This window comes from Rhinoderma darwinii, chromosome 7 (genome assembly GCF_050947455.1).
Source record: "Rhinoderma darwinii isolate aRhiDar2 chromosome 7, aRhiDar2.hap1, whole genome shotgun sequence".
Lineage (NCBI taxonomy): Eukaryota > Metazoa > Chordata > Amphibia > Anura > Rhinodermatidae > Rhinoderma > Rhinoderma darwinii.
Genome location: NC_134693.1, coordinates 127,269,115 through 127,293,710, shown reverse-complemented (window position 1 = coordinate 127,293,710; position 24,596 = coordinate 127,269,115). Strand labels below are relative to the sequence as shown.

General features: G+C 43.3%; 1 protein-coding gene across 2 annotated transcripts in view; it reads left to right on the top strand.

Moving 5' to 3' along the window:
- The window catches only part of ADAMTS9 (ADAM metallopeptidase with thrombospondin type 1 motif 9), a 186,253-nt gene that overhangs the window by 9,872 nt on the left and 151,785 nt on the right, over nt 1–24,596 (top strand). For both annotated transcript variants that reach the window (XM_075833996.1, XM_075833993.1), the window contains one exon: nt 7,251–7,413. In XM_075833996.1, coding sequence (XP_075690111.1) covers nt 7,251–7,413 — 163 coding nt within the window. The remainder of the gene's footprint in view (nt 1–7,250; nt 7,414–24,596) is intronic.

Here is a 24,596-nt window from a genome sequence, read left to right as displayed (position 1 = left end):
TTGTAGCTCTGTTATCTTGATACAGAGCTCGAAAATTAACATTTTGGCCAGCTGCGGTCACCACTAGGGGGAGCTCAGAAGCTTACTGCATATTGTTTATACATTGAACTCAATAATAAAGCAGTATGCAGTAAGCTCTTAAGCTCCCCCTAGTGGCGGCTACAGGCAACACGGAATATTGACCCCAAAAATGACAGTTTTAAAAGGTGGGCAATCACGTTAACGCTTTATTTTAGTGTTTTTGCAATCCCTCTACATTTACAGTAAGATCAAATTATAACATGTGTCTTGTGGGTAATATATTACCACCAGACCAGCTTATCCAGTAAGATACTTTGCAGGAAATTTTAACTTTATTTCCTAAGAAGAAACAAACTGTCATGGAAAGCATTAACTTCACGTTCCTTAAAAGCAAAAAACATACATTTTATGGAACAATATCCTGTTATTTTAAGTGTGTTCTAATGCATTTATATACTCCAAGGGTCAAAATAACAGGAAGATACTGCTTGCCAATTTACCTCCTGGACATCATTTTCTATGATTGCCATCTGTCTTTAATATACATTATAATCTGCTTAAAAGTAATGCATTAATACACATTTTACATGCATGGCATGTTTTATGTCATTACTGCATAGAGTCCATAGGAGGGGAACCTGGAAACTTAGATCCTGTATAAGACACTAGAAATCTCAGACTTTTACGGACATGGCGATACCAATTATGATACTTTTTACATTATTTTCTTTTTTTTTAAAAATCCGAAAAGGGGGGTTTGTGGAACTTTTACAATTTTTGGTATAGTGTTAAAAACATCAATAAACTTATTTTTTTAATGCCCCTAGGGGACTTGAACATGCAATTGTAAGAAAGCTGGTAACATGCACTGCAATGCCTATGTATTACAGTGTATGTATTTTTTAATGGTCTCCTATTAAGCCCCCGACCACAACATCTAAGTGGTTAAACAGCCAGGATCAGAGTTATCTCTGATCCCGGCCATTAGACGAGTGTATCAGCTTTAATAAACAGATGACACCTGCAGCATACAGGGCTAAGCCTGTGAGCCAGCTCTACTTCTCATCCCCTATCATGGGTTAAGGGGTTAAAGTATAACTTAATAAAATGTTTTCCATATTTGTTTTACACTTGTAAAACCCATGGAATTTTTATGAATGGCGAGGATATTCAATGCTTAATCTGGACCTCCAATCTTTTGGGTCTTTCTAGAATACTTCTGTAGATAACCCTAAATGTATTTATACATGGATACGGCTCAGTTCACATTGGCATTATTCATTTTCCATCAGTGATTCTGGTATTTTCTTGCAAAAAGAATAGTGCAGTTTGCAAAACCCGAAAAAGAAACTAAGGACCCCACATTATAAGTCATTGGGATCCAATAGGATTAACTGGGAACCCTTTGGGATCCTGGATCTCTGCAGAACTGGGATCTGTCGTAGCTATCAAAACTCCATTATGAATGGAAGCCATGAAGTCAGCGAGAAGAGACCCTTCCAGGGATACCTGGAAGGTTTGGGGTATGTGTACTGGATTATTTGAAATCCCTTCATGTGTTACCAGGCTTTCTATAGTAGGAGAACACCCGGCATTTGTTGGTATTATACCTAAAAGAGTCACTTTAAAATGGCAAGTACTCGAACTAAAGCATATCACGCAAGTGATATATAAAAAAAATGGTCGTATCTATACTTTCTGAGAAATATTAAACACATTCACAGTCTCACCTACATACCTCTATTATCACCAGTGGAGGCATTTAATAAATTCAATCTGCAGAGGGTATGCTAATATATGGAACCCGACCGATTTCTATAAAATTATACCAGAACCTCAGTCTCACGTATCTATTATATATTATATACGAAGCAAATTAAATATAAGAGGCTAAATACGAATTGTGTTAATAGTTGGGTAAAATAAATTTCCCCAGATATTGAAACAACAATATTAGGCTTCGTTCACATCTGCGCTAGGGCTCCCTTTTGATGTTCCATTGGTGCTTTCTGTTGGAACGGAGCCCTGGCAGACAGAAACGGAAACCATAGGCTTCCGTTTTCATCACCATTGATTTCAATGGTGACGGATCCGGTGCCAATGGTTTCCGTTTGTCTCAGTTGTGCACGGGTTCCGTAATTTTGAAGGAATCAATACCGTAGTCGACTACTCTATTCATTCCGTCAAAATGACGGAACCCTTAGCACAACTGAAACAAAGGGAAACCATTGGCACCGGATCCGTCACCATTGAAATCGATGGTGATGAAAACGGAAGCCTATGGTTTCCGTTTCTGTCTGCCAGGGCTCCGTTCCAACAGAAAGCACCGATGGAACGTCAAAAGGGAGCCCTAGCGCAGATGTAAACGAAGCCTTACGGACTCAGGAAAAAATATGCCAGGGGTGGAAGAATACCAATGGAGATCTAAAATCCGAGATCTTGAAGGAACTTCAATGGAAGATAAGTTTCAGTGTTTATGGTGCCTTTCATATCAGCTGTACACCTACAGATGTAGCTGTCTTTATCTTGACTTTTAAAGTGTAGCTAAACTTCTGACTTGTCATAGTGACATGTCAGAAGTTTGGCTTGGTGGGGGCCGAGCACGGAGACCCCCACCAATCGCTAGCACGAAGCAGCTGAAGCATTCGTGTGAGCGCTGAGCTGCTTAGTTTCTGTTCGGCTTTTTCTGGAAAGCCGATGTATCGGAGTACGGGGTCATAGACTTTCTATTGAGTCCGTACACTATACATTTATTTCCCGGAAAAAGCCGAACAGACACGAAGCAGCTGAGCGCTCACACGAGTGCTTCAGCTGCTTCGTTCTAGCGGTTGGTGGGGGTCCTTGCTCGGACCCCCACCAATACAAACTTCTGACATGTCACTATGACATGTCAGAAGTTTGTCGAACGTTTAGCTACACTTTAACGCATTAAATACACAGTGGCAAGATCCTTTATCTTGACTTTTTCAATGACTTTTCAATTTCTTTTGTTGTGTGATATCGCGCTGCAGCAAGTTATCAGAGTCAAGATAATGATGGCTACATCCGTAAAACCACCAAGAACCAAGTGATTCTTGAGAAACAATGCTCCACGGATATCTGTCCAAAGGCAGGACTCTGGCACTCCATTTGGAGATGCCCACAGGTTTTGGCAAGTATCTTGTTCATAAATTCTGTATTGGAACAATTTGGAAGCCTAAATCCTTGGATACAGAATTATATGAAAGAGAAGCAAGGAAAATGATCTCCTTAATTATACTCACAGCAAAGAAAACGATTTTGAACGCCTGGTTAAAAGCCTGCACAAAACATTGCTCGGAGTTCCTGAAAACACTCAAATTTTCACTACTTTAGAACGGCTCCATATATACCTGAAACAAGGACATCAGAAGAAATACTGGGAAAGGTTAATGCGACGCCTGTTTGATAACCAAGACATTTATACGTTTTTTTATTTAAAAATGTTACGGCTTCCGTGTGCTCAGGGAAGGGAGGGGGGATGGGGCTCTTGTAATGATAGGGGAAAATGTATATATTTAATTTCATGACCCTTATGATGATACCTGTGACGTTGAATGAAAATTACAAAAAAACAAAAAACAAAAAAAAAAACAGACCCTTAAAATAATCTTCTTATTCAAGAGGTGGGTCACCATAGTGCCAAATTCAAGCACTCAGGCTAGACTGATCTTCACGGTCTATGAGAGTTCCCTCTTCCCGTCACTACTATGTGGAAGAAGAAAGTGACAATACCATTGGGCACTATAGATTAGCACCAAGAGCAGCTATGTCTTCTTTCTAATCCTTTGCCCATGAAGGGAACAGTGATGCGCTCTGGAAACTTTTTAGTGTAAATTTAAATTCAAGTATATTTTATTTTTAGGGAAATTTAGAACAATTTGCAGAATTGTCATGTTTTCCTGCTCCCTGCTCAAGCAGCTCCGCTTCACAATACATACACTTCTTTCTAGGCAACTTGAAAGCTCTTCAGAAATGCTGAAACAGCTGCCAAAAACCCTTCTTGAGAAAAAAAACCTATAAGGGTTAGTTTATATCCAAGCTTTGTAATAGCACATTAAAGGGATACACTAACTTCAACATGGGAATGCTTATGTTCAGTATAATATGTCATCTTCTCTATAGAATATTGTGTCTACTATCCCAATCTTACACCCCTCTAGACCTGTCCACACCCTAATAGATGCCCTGTTAGATTACCCCATTCATTTACATGCTTTTTCCTTAAAGAGAATGTCCACTTTTTATCATCATGTCAATTTTAGGTCCAAAATTCTGTGCTGACAAATTTCCAAATATATCTTTATAGTGAATGGCGCTCTGTTTTTTTTTTTATATAGAGCTTCAAATCCTTGTCATAGATATAGCTTTATAAAAGTTAACATTCTGGCTGCCTGCAGCAACCACTAGGGGGAGTTTAGGAGCTAGCATCATGCTGGTACAGTATTGAGTTAAATGTATGCAGTGAGCTCCTGAGCTCCTTCTAGTGGTGGCAGCAGGTAGGCAGAATTGTAACTTTTAAATCTATGTCCATGCAGGGGGTTCAGTGCGCTGTATCAGAAAAAGAAACTCCAACTGCTATCAGGATATATTAAGAAATTCATTTTTCAACCTAGACCATTCTCCAACTGTGGAGGCCCCCTTGTCTCTATGCCTTATTAAAAGTTGTCTTCAAATGTTATGGGCTAAGGGTTTGGGAGAATGCCAAGCACGTCTAATCTTTTGACCCTCTCTATAGAATTAACCTTTTCATACCACTCTCTGGGGCTCAATCAACTATCATCTGTAGATTGTTGGTATATGAAGTAGTTGTAGTTTACTTTAGTGGAATTATGAGCTTATGGTTCAATATGTTCAATTTCTGCAATGATCGAGGTCTGATTGCACCATTGGTGTACATCTGCTTCCAGTTATTTGACTGGACTACCTGTCGTAATAACTGATTTATTGGTTATTGGTTCCATCACCACCGACATTACAGATCAGTCATCATAGAAATGCTGAAAGTTCTGGAAAAATATGATCTGGAACTGAACTGTACATCCATCAAGATGTATAGTGTAGATAGCAGCAATGTTCTGGGGTTTGCAAGCTTCACATGTATGGTCATTGGTTTCTTCAATATGATTCTTGTATAATTGTATGTTGTAGATGATACTTAGGAAATTGCCCCAATAAATAAAAGAGTGCACCCAAAGTCTGTGTTTGCAATACATAGGATTCTAGTTGGGCATGTTGGTATATACTCTCATTACTAGTAGATGTGGACAGATGACCTGTGTTGGTTTTAGTAGATAAAGTTCTCCTAATTCCACAATTTTTTTTTGTATAATGAAAAGTTATAAAATTTTCCAATATATTTTCTGTATTAACATGTCATAGTTTTCAAGATCTCTGCTTGCTGTTATTCGGTAGGAACATTTATTGTTTACTACCAGTGGATAAAATTCTGTCCATAGTCATGTGATGCACACACAGGTGCCCGGCTCGTTACATGGTCATGTGATGGACACACAGGTGCACAGCTCAATACATGATCATGTGATGGACACACAGGTGCCTGGCTCGTTACATGGTCATGTGATGGACACACAGGTGCACAGCTCGATACATGATCATGTGATGAACACACAGGTGCCTGGCTCGTTACATGGTCATGTGATGGACCCACAGGTGCACAGCTCGATACATGAACATGTGATGGACACACAGGTGCACGGCTCATTAGAAGACACAGCTCTGATACACATACTGTAACTGTAACAAGCCATGCACCTGTGTGTCCCATCACATGATCATGGACAGAATTTTATCCACTAGTAGTAATCAATGAATGTTCCTACTAAATAACAGCAAGCAGAGGTCTAGAAAACCTTGAGGAATTATTACAGAATGTATATTGGTAAATTGTAGAGCTTTTAATTATACAAAAACTAACATTATTGGCTGAAACTAGACCACCCCTTTAAGTATTGATTGGAGATATCCAACCAGACCATTTCTTAAAGAGGCCACACACATCAGAATTACATCAGTGAAACCTGTCGATTTCAGCGGGACTGGTGAACCATCTAATGTGTATTAAATGTTCTGCCAATGTTTATTCAACAGAAGTCCGGAAAAATAGGATTCGGCATTTTAAATTTGCTCCCCTTACCCCATTGAGAACACATGCGTGCATGTGTATGGGGAGGACTGGAGTGTTCGGCCGACTTATATTGAAGGTGTGTGGCCACCTTAGGACTTTTTGTGAGTTGGCATATATGTCTAGCAGGCACGATGCATCAGATCATGTCTTCAAGAACTAGTTATATTTCAATCTCAAGACCTTGGTTATCAAGTGGGCCTGATGGGTACAGTATATTGCTTTCTTTTCATGCTTCTAGACAGTCTAAAAAATAAACTCGTAAAAGTAGAACATGTAAAGTCCCCTTCTGGTCCCATACCCTCTTTTAATATACATGTATTTAAAGAGAATGTCTGAGATTAGAAAAAAAATGTCTGCCTTCTTCCAGAAGCAGCGCCACTCCCGACCACAGGCTGTGTTTGGTATTGCAGCTTCTTTTAACTGAAATGATGCTCACATATCTGTCTTATAAGAGTACAGTAGACCTTGTCCATGGATAAGTCCTGCTTAGTGCATACATAAGCAAACGTAATAGGAACATAGCAACATGTGACCTTTACACATCCGCACTATTTGACTTGACAGAGACAGGGGTAAAATACGCTGCTGAGGAGATGTATGTGAGCATTATTTTAAATAATTTTATAATATAAAATTTGTATAATTCCCCATTTTATTGACAAATAAATGAATGAAATAAAAAATAGAATACACCTTTAATAAAAGTGACTTATTTAGGAATTCAGCGGGGGCATCTCCGAGGGTCATTAGTGCTGGTGGTGCATATTAATGTGTGGCAGAAGCGTTTTTCCAGCGCAGAGAGTGTCTCCTATTGGTAGAAGTGCCTGTTGTAATACAATGGCAGCATTGTCGCAAAAATGGTCAAACACCCCCTAGTGAATATTTACAATTAAAAATACTGTGTTTCGATTTAAAAAATAAAAATATTCTAAACAAAGCATAATATAGAAAATGCTGTACTATAAACCTACTGCAATACATATTTTTTGCTTGGTGTAATCTCAAATGATGCATGATGTCTTTTTTAACCCCTAAAGGAAACTTCTTTGTTTACTCTTCACAGCTCGGCACCTTCAAGTCTCAGGACGGGGACTATTTTGTTGAACCTTTGCTCTCAGCGGATGGGGGAGAGTTTGATGAAGAGGAAAACAAGCCGCATGTAGTGTATAGACACATCACACCTCAGCAAAATATATCAAGGGAAAAAAAGACATGTGACACCACAGGTAACAGAATACGTCTTCTCTCCGGCACAGTTAACTGTTCATGAATTATTGACACGTTTTATGTGTGACCAATTGGTTGGTAAATCTGGGGGCCTCAGGTTGCGGTAGGCTTCACAACACCAGTCCTGGACTGACATTAATGCTAGGCCCAATTTTGCAAACGTCATACAATGAAGCAAAAATGATCGAGATAAAAGGGGGTGCTTAGCAGGAATATGTTTAAAAAACTATTTATATAATTTTACAGACTGTTTTTCCCTCTTCGCTATATTCATTTCATAGGGCAGCAAGTAATGTTTAATTTCCCCTGTAGAGGCGCTGCAGGGGAATTGAACACCTGGTGACAGGTTCCCCCACAGATTATAGCTCATAGCTAGTGGTTCCAGCAACAGGACATCCTGTAATCAGCATATTGTCTAAAAAAAGCTATTGTCCAAAACAGACGAGGTTCTTCTCACCCTTTAATAAAAATGAAAAAAGTTGTCCAACCTATTTCCATATTAAATTAAAGAACTCTTTGCGTTGATAAAGTGATTATTTATTTTTGCGGTTTACTTCACTCCAAAGATCAGCATTTTACCGAAACAAGAATAGAGATGGAGGCGCTGTTTCACTGGTGTCTATACAATATGCCTGTGGTGAAAAACGGTACTGCAAGTTATAAACAAGTTATAAACATAATAAGATTTGAAAAAAAGCATCTTAAGGAAATGCATATTTCCTCATTGTGGTCAACAAAAAATGTTCTATAGCATTACAAAGGGAGAGGACTTTTCATAGTAGTTCATACATCCCGTTCAATAAAGAGCAAAAGAGGAAAAGTAGACAAAAACTGTCTCTGATTTATGACCCACCTGCCAGAAAACTTTTACCTGTTAGTTAAGAATTGGCTGGAAAATTGCACATTGCCTACTCCAGGGTCAGTAGCTGTATTCTCTACTTTATAGTAAATGTCATTACTCTGCTGACACCGTAAACCTCACTGTCATATGGTAAAGCCATTGGACTTTCTGCCTACAGAAATCATATCCTGTACACCAGAAGGAAAACAACTTTATAGACAACCTGAGGAAATAAGTGAAGAAAAGCCGATGACAGCATCTTCTCCGAGCCCTAATATATCTGAAAAACATGTTTTTCTTTGAGCTACTTGGATGCTTTTTCCATACTAAAAAGTTCATTCAATAGTTCCCCCTTTTTTAAAGACCATTAAGTTTTTAAGTGTCATGACTATTTGGATAGCAATTATAAAGGAACCTTTCTTGGTCCTTGAACCAGGGCAAGACACTTGCGAAGTAAAAAAGGATCCTTGTTCTAATGTACTGTAACTGAAACAACACATAGCAAAAAAGAACCAATTGATGTGTCTACCTTAGGGTGACCATTACATAGTTGATTTTTTTTTCCAGTATGACAGATAACAAGTCTCCATAAACATAATAGTTGTATCTGTTATACAAAAATGATCAGATCCAAAATATTGACATTTTTGGAATCATTCAAAAATGTATTAAAGATTTTTAGAAAATGTTAATTTTATTGGGATTTTGTATTTGTCTTATAACGCAATGCATGGGATATTAAAATAATGCCCATGGCTATCATTACAATTTACTATCAAAACGTATTTCTTTTTATTTTTGGATATAGTAGTGATTTTAGTTAGGCGATGGCTTTTTTGACACGGGGCAGTAACTCATCTTCTGACTGCCTTGATAACATATCTTTGACTCCAGGACCCATCTCATGTCAAGGCCAAACTGTACAATGTACATGCAGATTTGGTTGATCATTTGGTTGATCAATTCAGATCCAAATTTGATCAGAATTAGTCAATGTTTTTAGCATAAAATCCCAAAAAGATTATGTGACCATGTTTGACCAAGCCGTTAATTAGACTGTGCCAGTTATTAGTTGGTTGCTTGATTATGGCCATCCAGATGTTTGCACCGTTGTATACATAGATGTGAGGGTACCCTATAGGAAACTAAAATAGGATCTTGATGGTGTTTAGCATTAATACAACCCTAGCCACCTCAGACAGGAGGAATTAGTAGTTTTTTGCCCCCATTTGTTTTCCATGATCTTTGAGGTAACTCCCCAAACCCTTCTTTGTAGGGCCTGGGGAGATAGGATCCCTGCACAGGTTCTCACTACCCATTAAAATAAGGGCCCCTTTCATAGTCTGCTTCTATGGTACTTAAGCCCTTTTGTCTGGACCTTAGAAGGTGCACTGGTTGAATTATTGTGGACATTGTGACCCCTTTTTATATTTAAATCTATTTATCTGACTATTGATTACATTAAAGAAGACCTCCAGTGGAAACACAACTTCCCATGTCTGCATTCCCCACCTGACAATACACCACACTCTACACTTCTTTTATGTATACTGTACTGAATTTTTGATCTGCTGCCTTGCCTGTGCTTTAAAAAAGCCTCCATCTTGATTCTTAGATTTCCCCAGCTTTCTCTTCCTCTCTGCTTTGCTATCAGTCCCAGCACCGCATCACATGACCAGCTAAAGACCCTACTATTTCTGCATGATGAAGGACACTGTGATTATCATTCTCTCTATATTCTCCTAAATAAGCTGAGAAACCATAAGTATACAGACAGGGAGGCTGCACTATATTCGTCTACATTATACCTCTGTGACAGGAACCTGTCTAAGTATCAGTAGTAGCTGATGATAGAAGTTTCTGTCCCCCCTGTGTAATACTAATGTGTTACTGGAACTGCTGAAGCCTGTGATGGGCGACACATAGATCTCCATAGAATCAAGTAGAGAAAGCGAGTCACCGAACCTGATTCACACTGCTGCTAAGCAACCATCCCGGTCTAATATATAGAGATACAAGTAGCAAGAAAAATAACAGATGAGACATAGATTACCATAATGCATACCTCCCAACTTTCAAGTATCACAAAGAGGGACAACCGATGCAGCACATGTAGCATGTCACATAATTTTTTTTCCTTTTAAGCCATGCCTCTAATCCCACTCAATCCCCACTAATACACACCAGGTTCAGCCCACACAGTATCATGCTCCCATAGTGCCTCCCACACAGTATAATGCCAAATAGCTACCACCATACAGTATAATGCCCCATAGCTGCCACCATACAGTATAAAGTCCACACAGATGCCCCCATACAGTATAATGCCCACACAGATTCTCCCATGCAGTATAATGCCCGCACAGATGCCCCATACAGTATAATCCCCACAGATGCCCCCATGCAGTATAATGTCCAAACAAATTCCCCCATACAGCACAATGTCCCATAGCTGCCCCCATACAGCATAATGTCCCATACAGTCTAATGCCCCCATACAATATAATGCCCACACAAATGCCCCCATATAGTATAATGCCCCCATAGCTGCCCCATACAGTATAATGCTCAATAGCTGCCCCATACAGCTTAATGCCACCAAAGCTGCCCCCATAAAGCCTAATGCCCCCATAGCTGCTCTTATACAGTAGAATGCCCCTACAGCTGCCCCCATAAGGTGTAATGCCCCTATAGCTTCCCCATACAGTATAATGCCCCCATAACTGCCCCCATACAGTATAATGCCCCCTTAGCTGACACTATACAGTATAATGCCCCCACAGCTGCCCCATATAGTATAATGACCCTATAGCTTCCCCTGTACAGTATAATGCTGACTTAGATTCCCTCATACAGTATAATCCCCCTTAGCTGCCCCTAGTGCCAGTACCCACATATAAAGTGTCAGTGCCCATGTAGATAGCACTGGTGTTCCCTGTAAATAGTGCCCGCCCCTATATAGTGCCACAATGCCCATGTAGATTGTGCCATACCCCCCTTGAAGATAGTGCCACCGTCCCTTTAGATAGCGCTACCCCTCCTGAAGATAGCGCCATTGGGTCTCCCCCTAGGAGCAGAAGCCCCAGCCAGAGCATAGGACAGGGATTCCGCTTCTAGAGGGAACCCCTGATGTCACTGTCCATATATGGACAGTTATGTCAGGGGCTACTCCTGGAGCGGAATCCCAAGCCAGAGCATAGGACGGGGATTCCGCACCTAGAGGGAGCCCCTGACGTCACTGTCCATATATAGACAGAGACCTCAGGAGTTACATCTAGGAGCATAATCCTCGGCAAGAGCGTCGGCAACGGGGATTCCGCTCCAGGCGAGCCATTGACGTCACTGTTCATATATAAACAGTGACGTCAAGGGCTTCCCCAGGCATAGCACTTAAAGAGTCCTTGGCGAGCGGTGGAGCTCCCTTTACTCCTCCGCTCTGAACTAATGCTGAAGCAGGGAGTTGATGGTTCCCTGCTTCAGCATTGGGTTCAACTGTATCTGCAACCTGAGGACTCAGATACAGTTGACAGCAGGACATATCCCCGGCCACCCAGGACAGCGGGACCCCACCCAGAATCCGGGACTGTCCCGCTGAATCTGGGATGGTTGGGAGGTATGCATAATGGTACAGATGGAGAAGTTTCGTTTTGGCCGGAGTGTCCCTTTAAATGATGGGATTGTAGTATGAGGTAAAAGTTCAGTGAACGCTTCACAGCTATGTACACAATCTTGAGTCCTGCCGGTTGTATTGCTCATTGTTTTGGGTTTCCTCACTGGTGATGTCATTGGCAGCTGTGATTTAGTGCCGTCAGTGCAATGCACCATGAACATACTGGGTCACACTACATTATTTACAGGTGCCAAGCTTTGACCTCCACCGATCACACATTGATGACCTATTCTAAGGATACAACATCAATGAGTTTTCTGATAAAACCTCTTTAAACCAGGGCTAGATAACAACTCTAGCTATGCATTCTTAACATGTTTGCAGTGGATTTGCGTCATTGCAAGCCATGGGAATGAACTGAACCATATCTGGTGTGTGATACATATATAATGCAAGCGTTACAAGACCACAATGTGACAACGAAGACCAACAAGCAGGTTCACCTGGCATCATGAAAGTAGAGCAGCCACCATGCTGACCGGTTGGGCATCCGACAACTAAATTTGTTGTGTAGTCCTAACTTTAAGCCTATAGTCTCTTCCACTTCACCCACCAGCTTTAGTTATCTGTCCAAGAAGTTAAGTAACTTTTATGCCTCCATGTTCTTAACTTCCTTCTCCGCCTGAGTCTATCTCCCTCTTAAGGTTCCTCTCGCACGTGTCATTAAGTGTTATCTTTCTACGAAGACAGCAGTCATCATGACAACCACAGACACAGCGGGACGGACAGGGTCAGTGTCAGCGGGTCCTGTGTGTCTCAGACACGCAGGATCGAGCTATTAACGATCACATCGATAAAGGGTCAGAGATAGGCAGGACTCGCTGTCACTGAACCCGTCAGTCCCGCTGACCTGACGGATTCAGGTCTCAGCGCAAGATACAGCTGCTCTGTATATAGGATACAAAGCAGCTGTATCTCAAAAAGTAAAAATTATTTTTAATAAAAATACATTACAAAATTGTACCAATCACACTGATACACTGTTAAATTTAAAAAAAATGTTTTCAAGGGTATACTTAGCCTTTAATGACTGAATTCCATATTAATTCCATTATGACAAAGCAAATTTATTATTTTATTGGTGTGTTAGTTTGATCTGAGTCTTTTTTCTTCAAAAGTAAATTTTGTGTATTTATTTCTTGGGATGTGGTTTTGTCGATTACATTATAAAAAATAGACATGAAAGTGGAAGAGAGGGTGCAGATAATACAGGGTTAAAAGCAAGCTACATACCCATACACTCTAGATGGATGTTGTCGTATCCTGACAAAATCAGCAGGATTCAGCGTCATCTTTTTAATGTCTATAAGGCATCACAATTGTCCCCCACGGCAGATGTTGGGCGACACGAGTTTGAGACATGTTGGAAACTATGATGAAGAAACACGTATCAGGCGTCTAGAGTCTGTTTACTTTGGTATATGGGACTTTTAAATAAAAATCTCATTGGCAGTAATGCCAATGATCTCTCAATGCACTGACTTCCTGGTGAGCTCCTCAAAAGCTCATACACAGCAGTGAATCTTAGCACACAGAGCTGCAGTGCAAAGCATGGAGGAGAGACTAGTAGCCTGAGCCTGTGATGAGTGAGGAGGTGGATGTCAGTGTATAATGGAAGTATTGACTTGTATCATTTTTCGACTCGCAACTGGCTATCTGCTTTAAGTTTGACGTTGTGCAGGAATTCTCTGAAGGAGTTAATTAAACAAGAAACAAAGATCTTTGAAGATCTTTATTGTGGTTTTATACAAAAGCCTGAATGGAGTATGATTACCATCTCCTGAGCTCTTACCTGCATTACAGGTAATGAGGCGTTACAGGGAAGAACACGTGGTTATATGAATTCCGGCTCACTGTTTTCTGGAGATTTAGAAAAAGTCGACTGCGCTAATGATTCCGTCCAAAACGATGGAACCCTGTCACAACGGTGACGAACGGAAACCATTAGCAAGGTTTCTGCCACCATTGAGTTCAATGGTGAGGGAAACGGAAGCTAAGGTTTCTGTTTGCCTTTCCATTGAGGGGTTAACCCGACGGAAACCTCAGACAGAACCCCTTAGCGGAAAGAAACGGTGATGTGAACAGGCCCTAAGATAGTGAAGGGGGTTTCCTCATCTCCACAGGCTTCAGTGATGTCTCAGAGGCCTCTGACATAAATTCCTCACGTTCAATTCCTCTTCCTGTCCTGAGCTGCACTGTTGTCTATAGGATCGGGCAAAACACTTTGTTAGCACTCCGCCTGATCACTAAGGGAACGGTCTTGGGAGCGGGGGGTCTGGAGTCTTCTTGACTCCCAGACTCTTGGCCAGCGGGAGTCAGGTAGCCCTGACTGTAGCCACCACCGCCCATCCCAACCTTTATTGTGCAGAATTCTTCCCTCATCTACAATCACTAGAAAACTCTTGATATAGACTCTAATAACAATGTTGTATTGCTGAACATAATGCAGCCAAGACAATGACAGGAAAATGAAAGCCAAATAAATTTATGACCATTTGTTCCAACGCATTAGAGCAAAGCTTTACTCGGGAGATACTAAAAAGAGATAAATATCACATTACTGAGGGTTATGTAGAGAGAAGGGAAATGTTACTATTATAACATTAATAAAACAATGAAACACTCGTATAGTTACATATTATATTCACAGATTTTCCACCTATAAAACTAACTAGATTTTACGGCGATACTTTATATACAGTGTGTGGATTAAAACATCAGTTCTCGGCGCGCTGTGACTCTCGGTGTTTATTTCCACAGAGTTATTTCATGACACGACAATCAAGTAGATAAGCGTGCCGTAAAAAGCATTACTCTGTTGTGTTGGCAGAGCTGTCAGTAGCGCGAGCGCCTGAAGGAGGGGAGCAGTTTTCTGTAAACTACAATACAACTTAAAGTGATATTCTCATCTAAGACGTATCAACAATATATGACCTAAATGTCTGATAGGTGGGGATTCCACTTATTGGGAGAATTCGGGTCCCGTGCTCTCCTGTTTGGCACTCCAGAGAGGAAGAGTCGAGGTGGGCATCTCCACCAGGAATGGACTGGCCCACCATAGTACCAGAGGGTCCTCCGGTGGGCCCAGGCTCTTACACAATAATGGGCCCTAAAGGTCCTGCAGAAGACAACCCCATTTGGAGATGACTTTGGAGCCAATCACTTGCCACTAGGGTCTATTTATTTTGGGATGATTCACAAATAACCTACTAGACCTTATTGATGATATTTCCTGTGTGTACAATGATAACAAGGATTATGATGATATTAAAAGTGGACATGTACATGTTCTATATCGATGTAGGGTGGGCCCTCAAAATCATCTCTGGTGGACTCAAAGAACCCCAGTCAAACGCTGATCTCCGCTGTATTTTATGGGAGTTAGTCCCATATGTAGTCACCTCTCCACCTCATCTCATTCTCTCTGAACAGATATATGTGGCCACACAGAACGGCATTGTGGGCCACAGGTTGTGCACCTCTGTTTTTTAGTAAAAGTACATACCATAGTGGTTGCTGGAGAGGGGGGTCCAGTCCAGGTTGTTCTTTTCCCCATTTTAATAGGAGGTGAGAACCCATACCGGGTTGTGGTGTCCACAGATGCAGCAATGTTAGCAAACAAGGAAGTGGAAAATGTACAGGTGTTTATGTCTCAGGTGGTTAGGAGTCTGGTAGGGTCAAGAAGCTCCTGAAAGGGGCCCCCATTTATATCTTTACCATTCCCTGCTCTTCCTGTCCACTATTTTAGTATACACGAAAAATAGCTTACTTATGAATGTTATCAATGCTAGATCCACAGTTTGTGCTAGTTATAGATCCAAAACCTGCAGTGCTTTTACTTCTGTATCCCCATGACAACCCTTGCTGTTCTGTGATCTTGTGGTTCAGTATTATCATTGTGACATGGTGTGGATCCAAATCACTATCAACATCAATGTCCAGATAGTGTGATGTGATGGTGATTAGAATTAACACAAGTTTTTCATACAAGACTAAGGGTATGTTCACACGTAGTCAACAAAAACGTCTGAAAATCCAGAGCTGTTTTCAAGGGAAAACAGACCCTGCTTTTCAGACGTTTTTTTACCAACTCGCATTTTTCGCGGCGTTTTTCGTGCCGTTTTCGCGGCGTTTTTTACGTCCGTTTTTGGAGCTGTTTTCATTGGAGTCTATGAGAAAACAGCTCCAAAAACGTCCAAAGAAGTGTCCTGTACTTCTTTTGACGAGGCTGTATTTTTACGCGTCGTCGTTTGACAGCTGTCAAACGACGACGCGTAAATAACAGGTCGTCTGCACAGTACGTCGGCAAACCCATTCAAATGAATGGGCAGATGTTTGCCGACGTATTGGAGCCGTATTTTCAGACGTAAAACGAGGCATAATACGCCTCGTATACCTCTGAAATTTGGCCGTGTGAACATACCCTAAGTGTCCTCTTACACGGCTCGACGTGGGCAGTGTAAACGAGCGCCGATCAACGAGACAGCTTGTTGATCGGCGCTCGTTTGCTCCTTTGGAGCTGGTATGGAGGACGAGTGTTCGTTACTCCGATCACTCGCCCCCATACATTTGTATCATGTCGGCAGCACGTCTCCCTGTTTACGCAGGGAGATGTCCTGCCGACAGCGACAATATTTTCAGCATTTAAAATGGTGCAGTCAGCCGATGAACGACCACTTTCTCGTTCATCAGCTGATCATTGCCCTGTTTACAGGGCAATGATCGTGAACGATCGTTCTGTGAACACTCATTTGCCCAATAATTGGCCAGTGTAAAAGGGCTTTAAATCACCAGAGCAGGAGAGAGAGAGAGTTGTCATGGGGACACAAGAACAGTAAAGCTGCAGGCACACTGATAAGAAGTAAGTCAATTAAAAAATAAACTAGTGAGATGTGCACTTTACGAGGGGTTTTATGTAAACACCAAATAATAACTGGATAATAAAAACGGAAAAATATTCAGTCATGTGTTAAAGGGGTTGTCTCAGGACAACAAACCCTATCCATAGGCCCTTTTAGGGTTTATGGAAGCCATAGAGCCGGGTCCACCGCCTGTGGCCAGAAACGGAGAGTCTCTCTGTAAGAGGGGCTCCCGCTTTGGCGGACCCTGTGCATCCATTCATTTGAATAGCCACCATCTAATGCTACATGTTTGCCCAGACAAGACTTTTTTCCTAGCATTAATACCTAACAACCCTGTTAATGACCCTTACCATGGAGACCCACAGCCCCATTGCAACAGTACACCACTCATATAATTAAAGCAATAAAAATAACAGATCCGTCAACAGCAGCTTGTTTACATTTTCCACATACTTACACAGTGATATAAAATAATAAGGCATTTTTTTAAAAAAAGGTCTCAAACCAATATGTCACTATGTATCAAGAAATAAAGTTATTCTCGTATAAAATAATGTTATTATTCATATGTAATATTATTACTGATTTTGTAGCCACTGCTGCACCCATAACCTATAATCGCAGCTAAATTTAGTGTAGTAATTTCACTATTCGGCTATTTCTGTCCCGGGTGACTTTCTTGTCTATCATAAAACCCTTAAACAATGTGTGGAAGTAAACAGGGAAACTCCAGATTAAGAAGCTTTTAGGCAGCAGGCCTCAACTATTTATGTATATGCTGCTGTTTTTTATTATGTTTTTTTATTTTTTATTTTATCCCGGTCCTTTCTTTGTCTTTATGATAATGACGAAGAGATAAATGTTCTGCTGAGATACAGGACGTGTTTATCTTTCTTGGTATCAAGGATAAATATAGATGTGCGTCACCTTTGAATACCATTGTAACGGTGGGGGGGGGTAGGGAAACGGACAAGTGAGCCCTAATCTACCCGCCACTCTGTCCCTGCCTACTTGCAACGACCCGCCCTAGACGACGGGGTACAACTGGGCGGCGGTCCCTGCGCTCAGTAAGTGCATGACAAACACGACAAACAAACAAGGGAACACAAGCAAGGGAAATGGGCAGTTGCTCGCGGAAACACCGTGAGCAACAGAGTAGTGAACGAGCCGAGTCAAGCCAGGAGAGTGCGAGGTACAAAGCGAAAAGCAGAAGAGTAGTCGGTAAGCCAGGGTCTGTATGGAGCAGGATCAAAAAGTAGCAGGAGCTGTAGCTGGGCCAGGAAACCTCAAGGAAAGAATTCACAAGCACAGATGGACAGGAAGAGCAGGCTTAAATAGACCGAGGGCGGGAGCTAGCTGAGTCTGGCCAGGTTGCGATAGGCTCTCCCACTCCTAAGCCTGCCAGCCTGAGTGGAGGAAGCTGGTGTCTGTCTCAGGGATGTACACTCAGGTGTTGACTGATTAATTCTGGGAGTTAACCCTGAAGCAGTGCCTGGCAGATCCTTTACAGTACCCCCCCTTTTATGAGGGGCCACCGGACCCTTTCTAAGTGGACCTGGCTTACTGGGGAAACGCAGGTGGAACCTCCTGACCAATACCCCAGCGTGAACATCCCGGGCGGGTACCCAAGTCCTCTCCTCGGGCCCGTATCCTCTCCAATGGACCAGGTACTGGAGGGAGCCTTGGACCATCTTGCTGTCCACGATCCTGGCCACCTCAAATTCCACCCCCTCAGGGGTGAGGACGGGAACAGGAGGTTTCCTCCAGGGGGCCAAGGACGGGGAGCAGCGTTTCAGGAGGGAGGCATGAAACACGTTGTGTATACGAAAAGACGGGGGTAACTCCAGCCGGAAAGAGACAGGACTGAGGACCTCAATGACCTTATACGGCCCAATAAACCGGGGAGCAAACTTTTTGGACGGAACCTTGAGACGCAAGTTCCTGGATGACAACCACACCAGATCCCCGACCACAAACAGGGGGTTAGCAGAACGTCTTCTATCGGCCTGAGCCTTCTGTATGCTCTGGGACGCCTCTAGGTTCTTCTGAACCTGGGCCCAGACTGTGCACAGATCCCGATGAACGACCTCCACCTCGGGATTGTTGGAACAACCAGGTGAAACGGAGGAGAACCGTGGATTAAACCCAAAATTACAGAAAAAGGGAGAGACCCCTGACGAGTTACTGACCCGGTTATTAAGGGAAAATTCGGCGAGGGGAATGAAAGAAACCCAATCAAATTGACAGTCAGAGACAAAACATCTTAAGTATTGTTCTAGAGACTGATTAGTCCTCTCCGTTTGGCCATTGGTTTCAGGATGGAAGGCAGAGGAGAAGGACAGATCAATCCCCAACTTATTACAGAAGGCTCTCCAAAACAATGAAACAAATTGTACCCCTCTGTCAGAAACAATATTGACGGGGACCCCATGGAGACGCAGGATGTGTTTGATAAACAAGGTAGCCAACGTCTTGGCGTTGGGTAGTTTCTTGAGGGGCACAAAGTGGCACATTTTACTGAAGCGGTCTACCACCACCCACACCACCGACTTGCCTTGGGATGGAGGCAAATCGGTGATAAAATCCATGGAGATATGTGTCCAAGGTCTCTGGGGAATGGGCAACGAACGCAGTAAGCCCGCTGGTCGGGACCTGGGAGTCTTGGACCTGGCACAAACCTCACAGGCGGCGACGTAGGCCTTAACGTCTTTAGGCAAACCAGGCCACCAATAATTTCTGGTAATGAGGTGTTTGGTACCCAGGATGCCTGGATGGCCAGATAGTGCGGAGTCGTGATTTTCCCTAAGTACCCTTAGCCGGAATTGCAGGGGAACAAACAGCTTGTTCTCAGGAAGGTTCCCAGGAGCTGAACCTTGATCAGCAGCAATTTCAGAGACTAAATCGGACTCGATAGAGGAAATGACTATACCTGGAGGCAAAATACAAACAGGATCTTCCTCCGAAGGAGGGCTGGCCATGAAGCTACGCGACAGTGCATCCGCCTTAATATTTTTAGACCCGGCCCTATAGGTAACCAAAAAATTGAATCTGGTAAAAAACAACGCCCATCGAGCTTGTCTCGGGTTTAGCCTCCGGGCAGATTCTAGGAAAACTAGATTCTTGTGGTCGGTAAGGACCGTTACCTGGTGCCTAGCCCCCTCCAGGAAGTGGCGCCACTCTTCAAATGCCCATTTAATGGCTAAAAGTTCGCGGTTGCCAATATCATAGTTACACTCCGTGGGCGAAAACTTCCTAGAAAAGTAAGCACAGGGGCGGAGATGGGTGAGGGAGCTGGTACCCTGGGACAAGACGGCCCCCACTCCCACCTCGGACGCGTCAACCTCCACAATAAATGGCTCCCTTTGGTTGGGCTGAACCAGCACGGGGGCCGAGATAAAGCACTTCTTGAGGGTCTCAAAAGCCTGGACGGCCTCAGGGGGCCAATGGAGGACATCAGCACCCTTGCGAGTGAGGTCCGTAAGAGGCTTAGCGACGACCGAGAAGTTAGCAATAAATCTCCTGTAATAGTTAGCGAACCCCAAAAAACACTGTAGCGCTTTCAGGGAGGCAGGTTGGACCCATTCAGCCACAGCCTGAACCTTGGCAGGGTCCATGCGGAATTCATGAGGAGTGAGGATTTGACCTAAAAATGGTATCTCCTGTACCCCAAATACACATTTTTCGATTTTGGCAAACAGTTTGTTTTCTCGAAGGACCTGGAGCACTTTCCTGACATGCTCTATGTGGGAGGACCAGTCCCTGGAAAACACCAATATGTCATCAAGGTACACTACAAGAAATATCCCCAGGTAATTTCTCAAAATCTCATTTATGAAGTTCTGGAAGACCGCAGGGGCATTGCACAACCCAAAGGGCATGACGAGGTATTCGAAATGGCCTTCGGGCGTGTTAAACGCAGTCTTCCACTCATCCCCCTCTTTGATGCGAATAAGGTTATACGCCCCCCGTAGATCCAATTTAGAGAACCATTGGGCCCCCTGAACCTGATTAAAGAGATCAGGAATCAAAGGAAGGGGATACTGGTTCCTTACCGTGACCTTATTCAGGCCACGGTAGTCAATGCATGGCCTAAGACCCCCATCCTTCTTCCCTACGAAGAAGAAGCCAGCACCTACCGGGGAAGAAGAGGGACGAATGTAACCCTTGGCCAGGGATTCCTGGATATACTCCCTCATGGCTTCACGTTCGGGACAAGAAAGGTTAAATATTCTACCCTTAGGAAGCTTAGCTCCTGGTACCAATTCAATAGCGCAATCGTATTCTCTATGAGGCGGTAATACTTCGGAGGCCTCTTTAGAGAAAACATCAGCGAAGTCCTGAACAAACTCGGGTAGCGTATTCACCTCCTTAGGGGGAGAAATAGAATTAACAGAAAAACATGACGTACAACATTCATTACCCCATTTGGTTAGCTCCCCCGTATTCCAGTCAAACGTGGGATTATGCAACTGCAACCAGGGAAGACCTAGAACCAAATCGTACGATAATCCCTGCATCAATAGTACAGAGCACTGCTCCAAATGCATGGAGCCAACAAGGAGTTCAAAAACAGGGGTATGCTGTGTAAAATAACCATTAGCAAGAGGAGTGGAGTCGATACCCACTACCGGAACAGGTTTAGGCAAATCAATCAGAGGCATAGCGAGAGACATAGCAAATTCCACAGACATGATATTAGTAGAGGACCCTGAATCCACGAAGGCACTGCCGGTAGCAGACCTACCACCAAACGAGACCTGAAAGGGAAGCAATATCTTAGTACGTTTCATATTTACGGGAAATACCTGTGCGCCCAAGTGACCTCCCCGATGATCACTTAGACGCGGGAGCTCTCTGGCAGCATTCTTACGCTTGGGACAGTTGTTTACTTGATGCTTGACATCCCCACAGTAGAAGCAGAGACCATTCTTCCTGCGGAATTCTCTACGTTGTTGAGGGGACACGGAGGCCCCGAGTTGCATAGGTATTTCTGAGTCTTTAGGGGAGAAACGAAGCAACGGGACTTCGGGAGGCATCATGGGGGAGTCGGAGGAAAAAACACATAAACGTTCACGTTGTCGTTCCCTGAGACGTCGGTCAAGTCGTACCACTAAAGCCATAACCTGGTCTAAGGAGTCAGAAGAGGGATAACTAACTAGCAGGTCTTTCAGGGCGTTCGACAGACCCAACCTAAACTGGCACCTTAAGGCAGGGTCATTCCACCGAGAAGCTACGCACCACTTCCGAAAGTCAGAGCAATACTCCTCAACAGGTCTCTTACCCTGACGTAAGGTCACCAGCTGACTCTCGGCAAAGGCAGTTCTGTCAGTCTCGTCATAAATAAGTCCGAGGGCAGAAAAGAAACAATCAACGGAGGAAAGTTCAGGGGCGCCAGGAGCCAAGGAGAAGGCCCACTCTTGGGGCCCTTCCTGGAGCCGGGACATAATTATACCCACCCGCTGGCTCTCAGAACCTGAGGAGTGAGGCTTTAAGCGAAAGTAAAGCTTACAACTCTCCCGAAAGGAGAGAAAAGCCCTCCGGTCACCTGAGAACCGGTCGGGCAACTTGAGGTGGGGTTCAAGGGGTGCGGTGAGGGGAACTACCAAGGTAGCATCAGGCTGGTTGACCCTCTGAGCCAGGGCCTGGACCTGTAGGGAGAGACCCTGCATTTGCTGAGCCAGGGTTTCACGGGGTTCCATAATGGTGTCAGGGACCAGGGTAGACTAGGTATAGGGCTTGTGAATTTGTAACGGTGGGGGGGGGTAGGGAAACGGACAAGTGAGCCCTAATCTACCCGCCACTCTGTCCCTGCCTACTTGCAACGACCCGCCCTAGACGACGGGGTACAACTGGGCGGCGGTCCCTGCGCTCAGTAAGTGCATGACAAACACGACAAACAAACAAGGGAACACAAGCAAGGGAAATGGGCAGTTGCTCGCGGAAACACCGTGAGCAACAGAGTAGTGAACGAGCCGAGTCAAGCCAGGAGAGTGCGAGGTACAAAGCGAAAAGCAGAAGAGTAGTCGGTAAGCCAGGGTCTGTATGGAGCAGGATCAAAAAGTAGCAGGAGCTGTAGCTGGGCCAGGAAACCTCAAGGAAAGAATTCACAAGCACAGATGGACAGGAAGAGCAGGCTTAAATAGACCGAGGGCGGGAGCTAGCTGAGTCTGGCCAGGTTGCGATAGGCTCTCCCACTCCTAAGCCTGCCAGCCTGAGTGGAGGAAGCTGGTGTCTGTCTCAGGGATGTACACTCAGGTGTTGACTGATTAATTCTGGGAGTTAACCCTGAAGCAGTGCCTGGCAGATCCTTTACAACCATTTTACAGTTTATATACGGGATGTTGCCCCCTCTACTGTAAATTTGGGTTGCACGTTGCATCGAAATATCTACATGCTATTTCGATGCCGTGCACCATCAAACGGTTCAATACCGTGGATTCATGTATTTAGAAACTAAGCTGTGTGGTCGCACAGCTTAGCATTGTAATACATGAATGTGGTCACTGGCATGATGTGATGCGGCCGCACTGCGTCAATGAGCGGCGGCGGCGGCCCTGGAGGCAGAGAACATGGAGGGCGCACTGCACAGCGCCTGCCATGTTCTCTCTCTCTTCAGTGCTGGCCACATCACATCATTCTGATGGCGTGGGCACAACAAGTGTGCGCTTCCGATCAGGAGCAGGGCAATGGCTGTATTATACAACAGCCGCAGACCCGCTCTAGTGGCGGAGTTTAGACAAACCTCTGATCACCGCCGCTATTCCCTTGAATGCCGCGATCAAAGCTGACTACGGCAATCACAGGGAAATTGAGCAGGACGGATCCCCCTTTGATCTCGTCACAGGATCAAGGGACAGGGAACACTTGTGACGCGATCGAGGGACATACCAGGGAATCCCTGTGACGTGATCGAGGGACATACCATATATAGGCAGACATCCCAGGGTCCATTGAAGGACCCCAGGGCTGTCTGACCATATTTCCTGTTGTTTGGGCATACTAGCAACTGCCTGTGTACTATTAATAGTAATTAGTACTATTAATAAAAATGGTAAAAATACACAAATGCTCTTTCTACAATAAACATTATTAAAATAAGTCCCAAAACATAAAATATTACACATATTTGGTATCGTTGCTACCATAATAACCTGCACAACAAACGTATAGCGTCATTTATGATGCTTTTTTCGTTCATTTTTTGCCAAAATAAAAATGTATATAAATTAAACGGTAATGTAAATGTACCAAAAAACAGTCTCATACAGCTACGTCTAGCAAAAGTTTAAGAAGCTATGAGCGCGGAATGCAAAGAGGAAAAAAATAACTAATTATTCTGTTCTCAAGACCAAAATTGGCCATGTCTCTAAGGAGTTAACCCAATGTTGCCATAATATGAGGGAAATGATGGGGTCACTTATTAATGTGAGGCACATGGTGTGATAAACGTTGAACCTCCATGTGCCTCACATTAATAGTAATTAACCCCATCATGTACCGCACATATTAACCCAATGTTGTCCATTATGACTGTGAGGTACATGATGGGTTAATTACTATTAATGTGAGGCTCATGGAGGTTTAAAATCCATCACACAAGGCGCCTCACATCAGAAAATGGAAGGACTTTTTTTTGTGTTTTTTTTTTTTATTGATGGCAAAGTATCGTTTTGGTATCAAAGATCGCAATACTACACAGTAAGTACCGGTATCAAAGTCCAAATTCTGGTATCGTAACAACCCTACTGTAAATTATAAGAATATTAGAAGTCACCAAGAAGTTCTGCGAAGCATGAGACCTCAAACCGA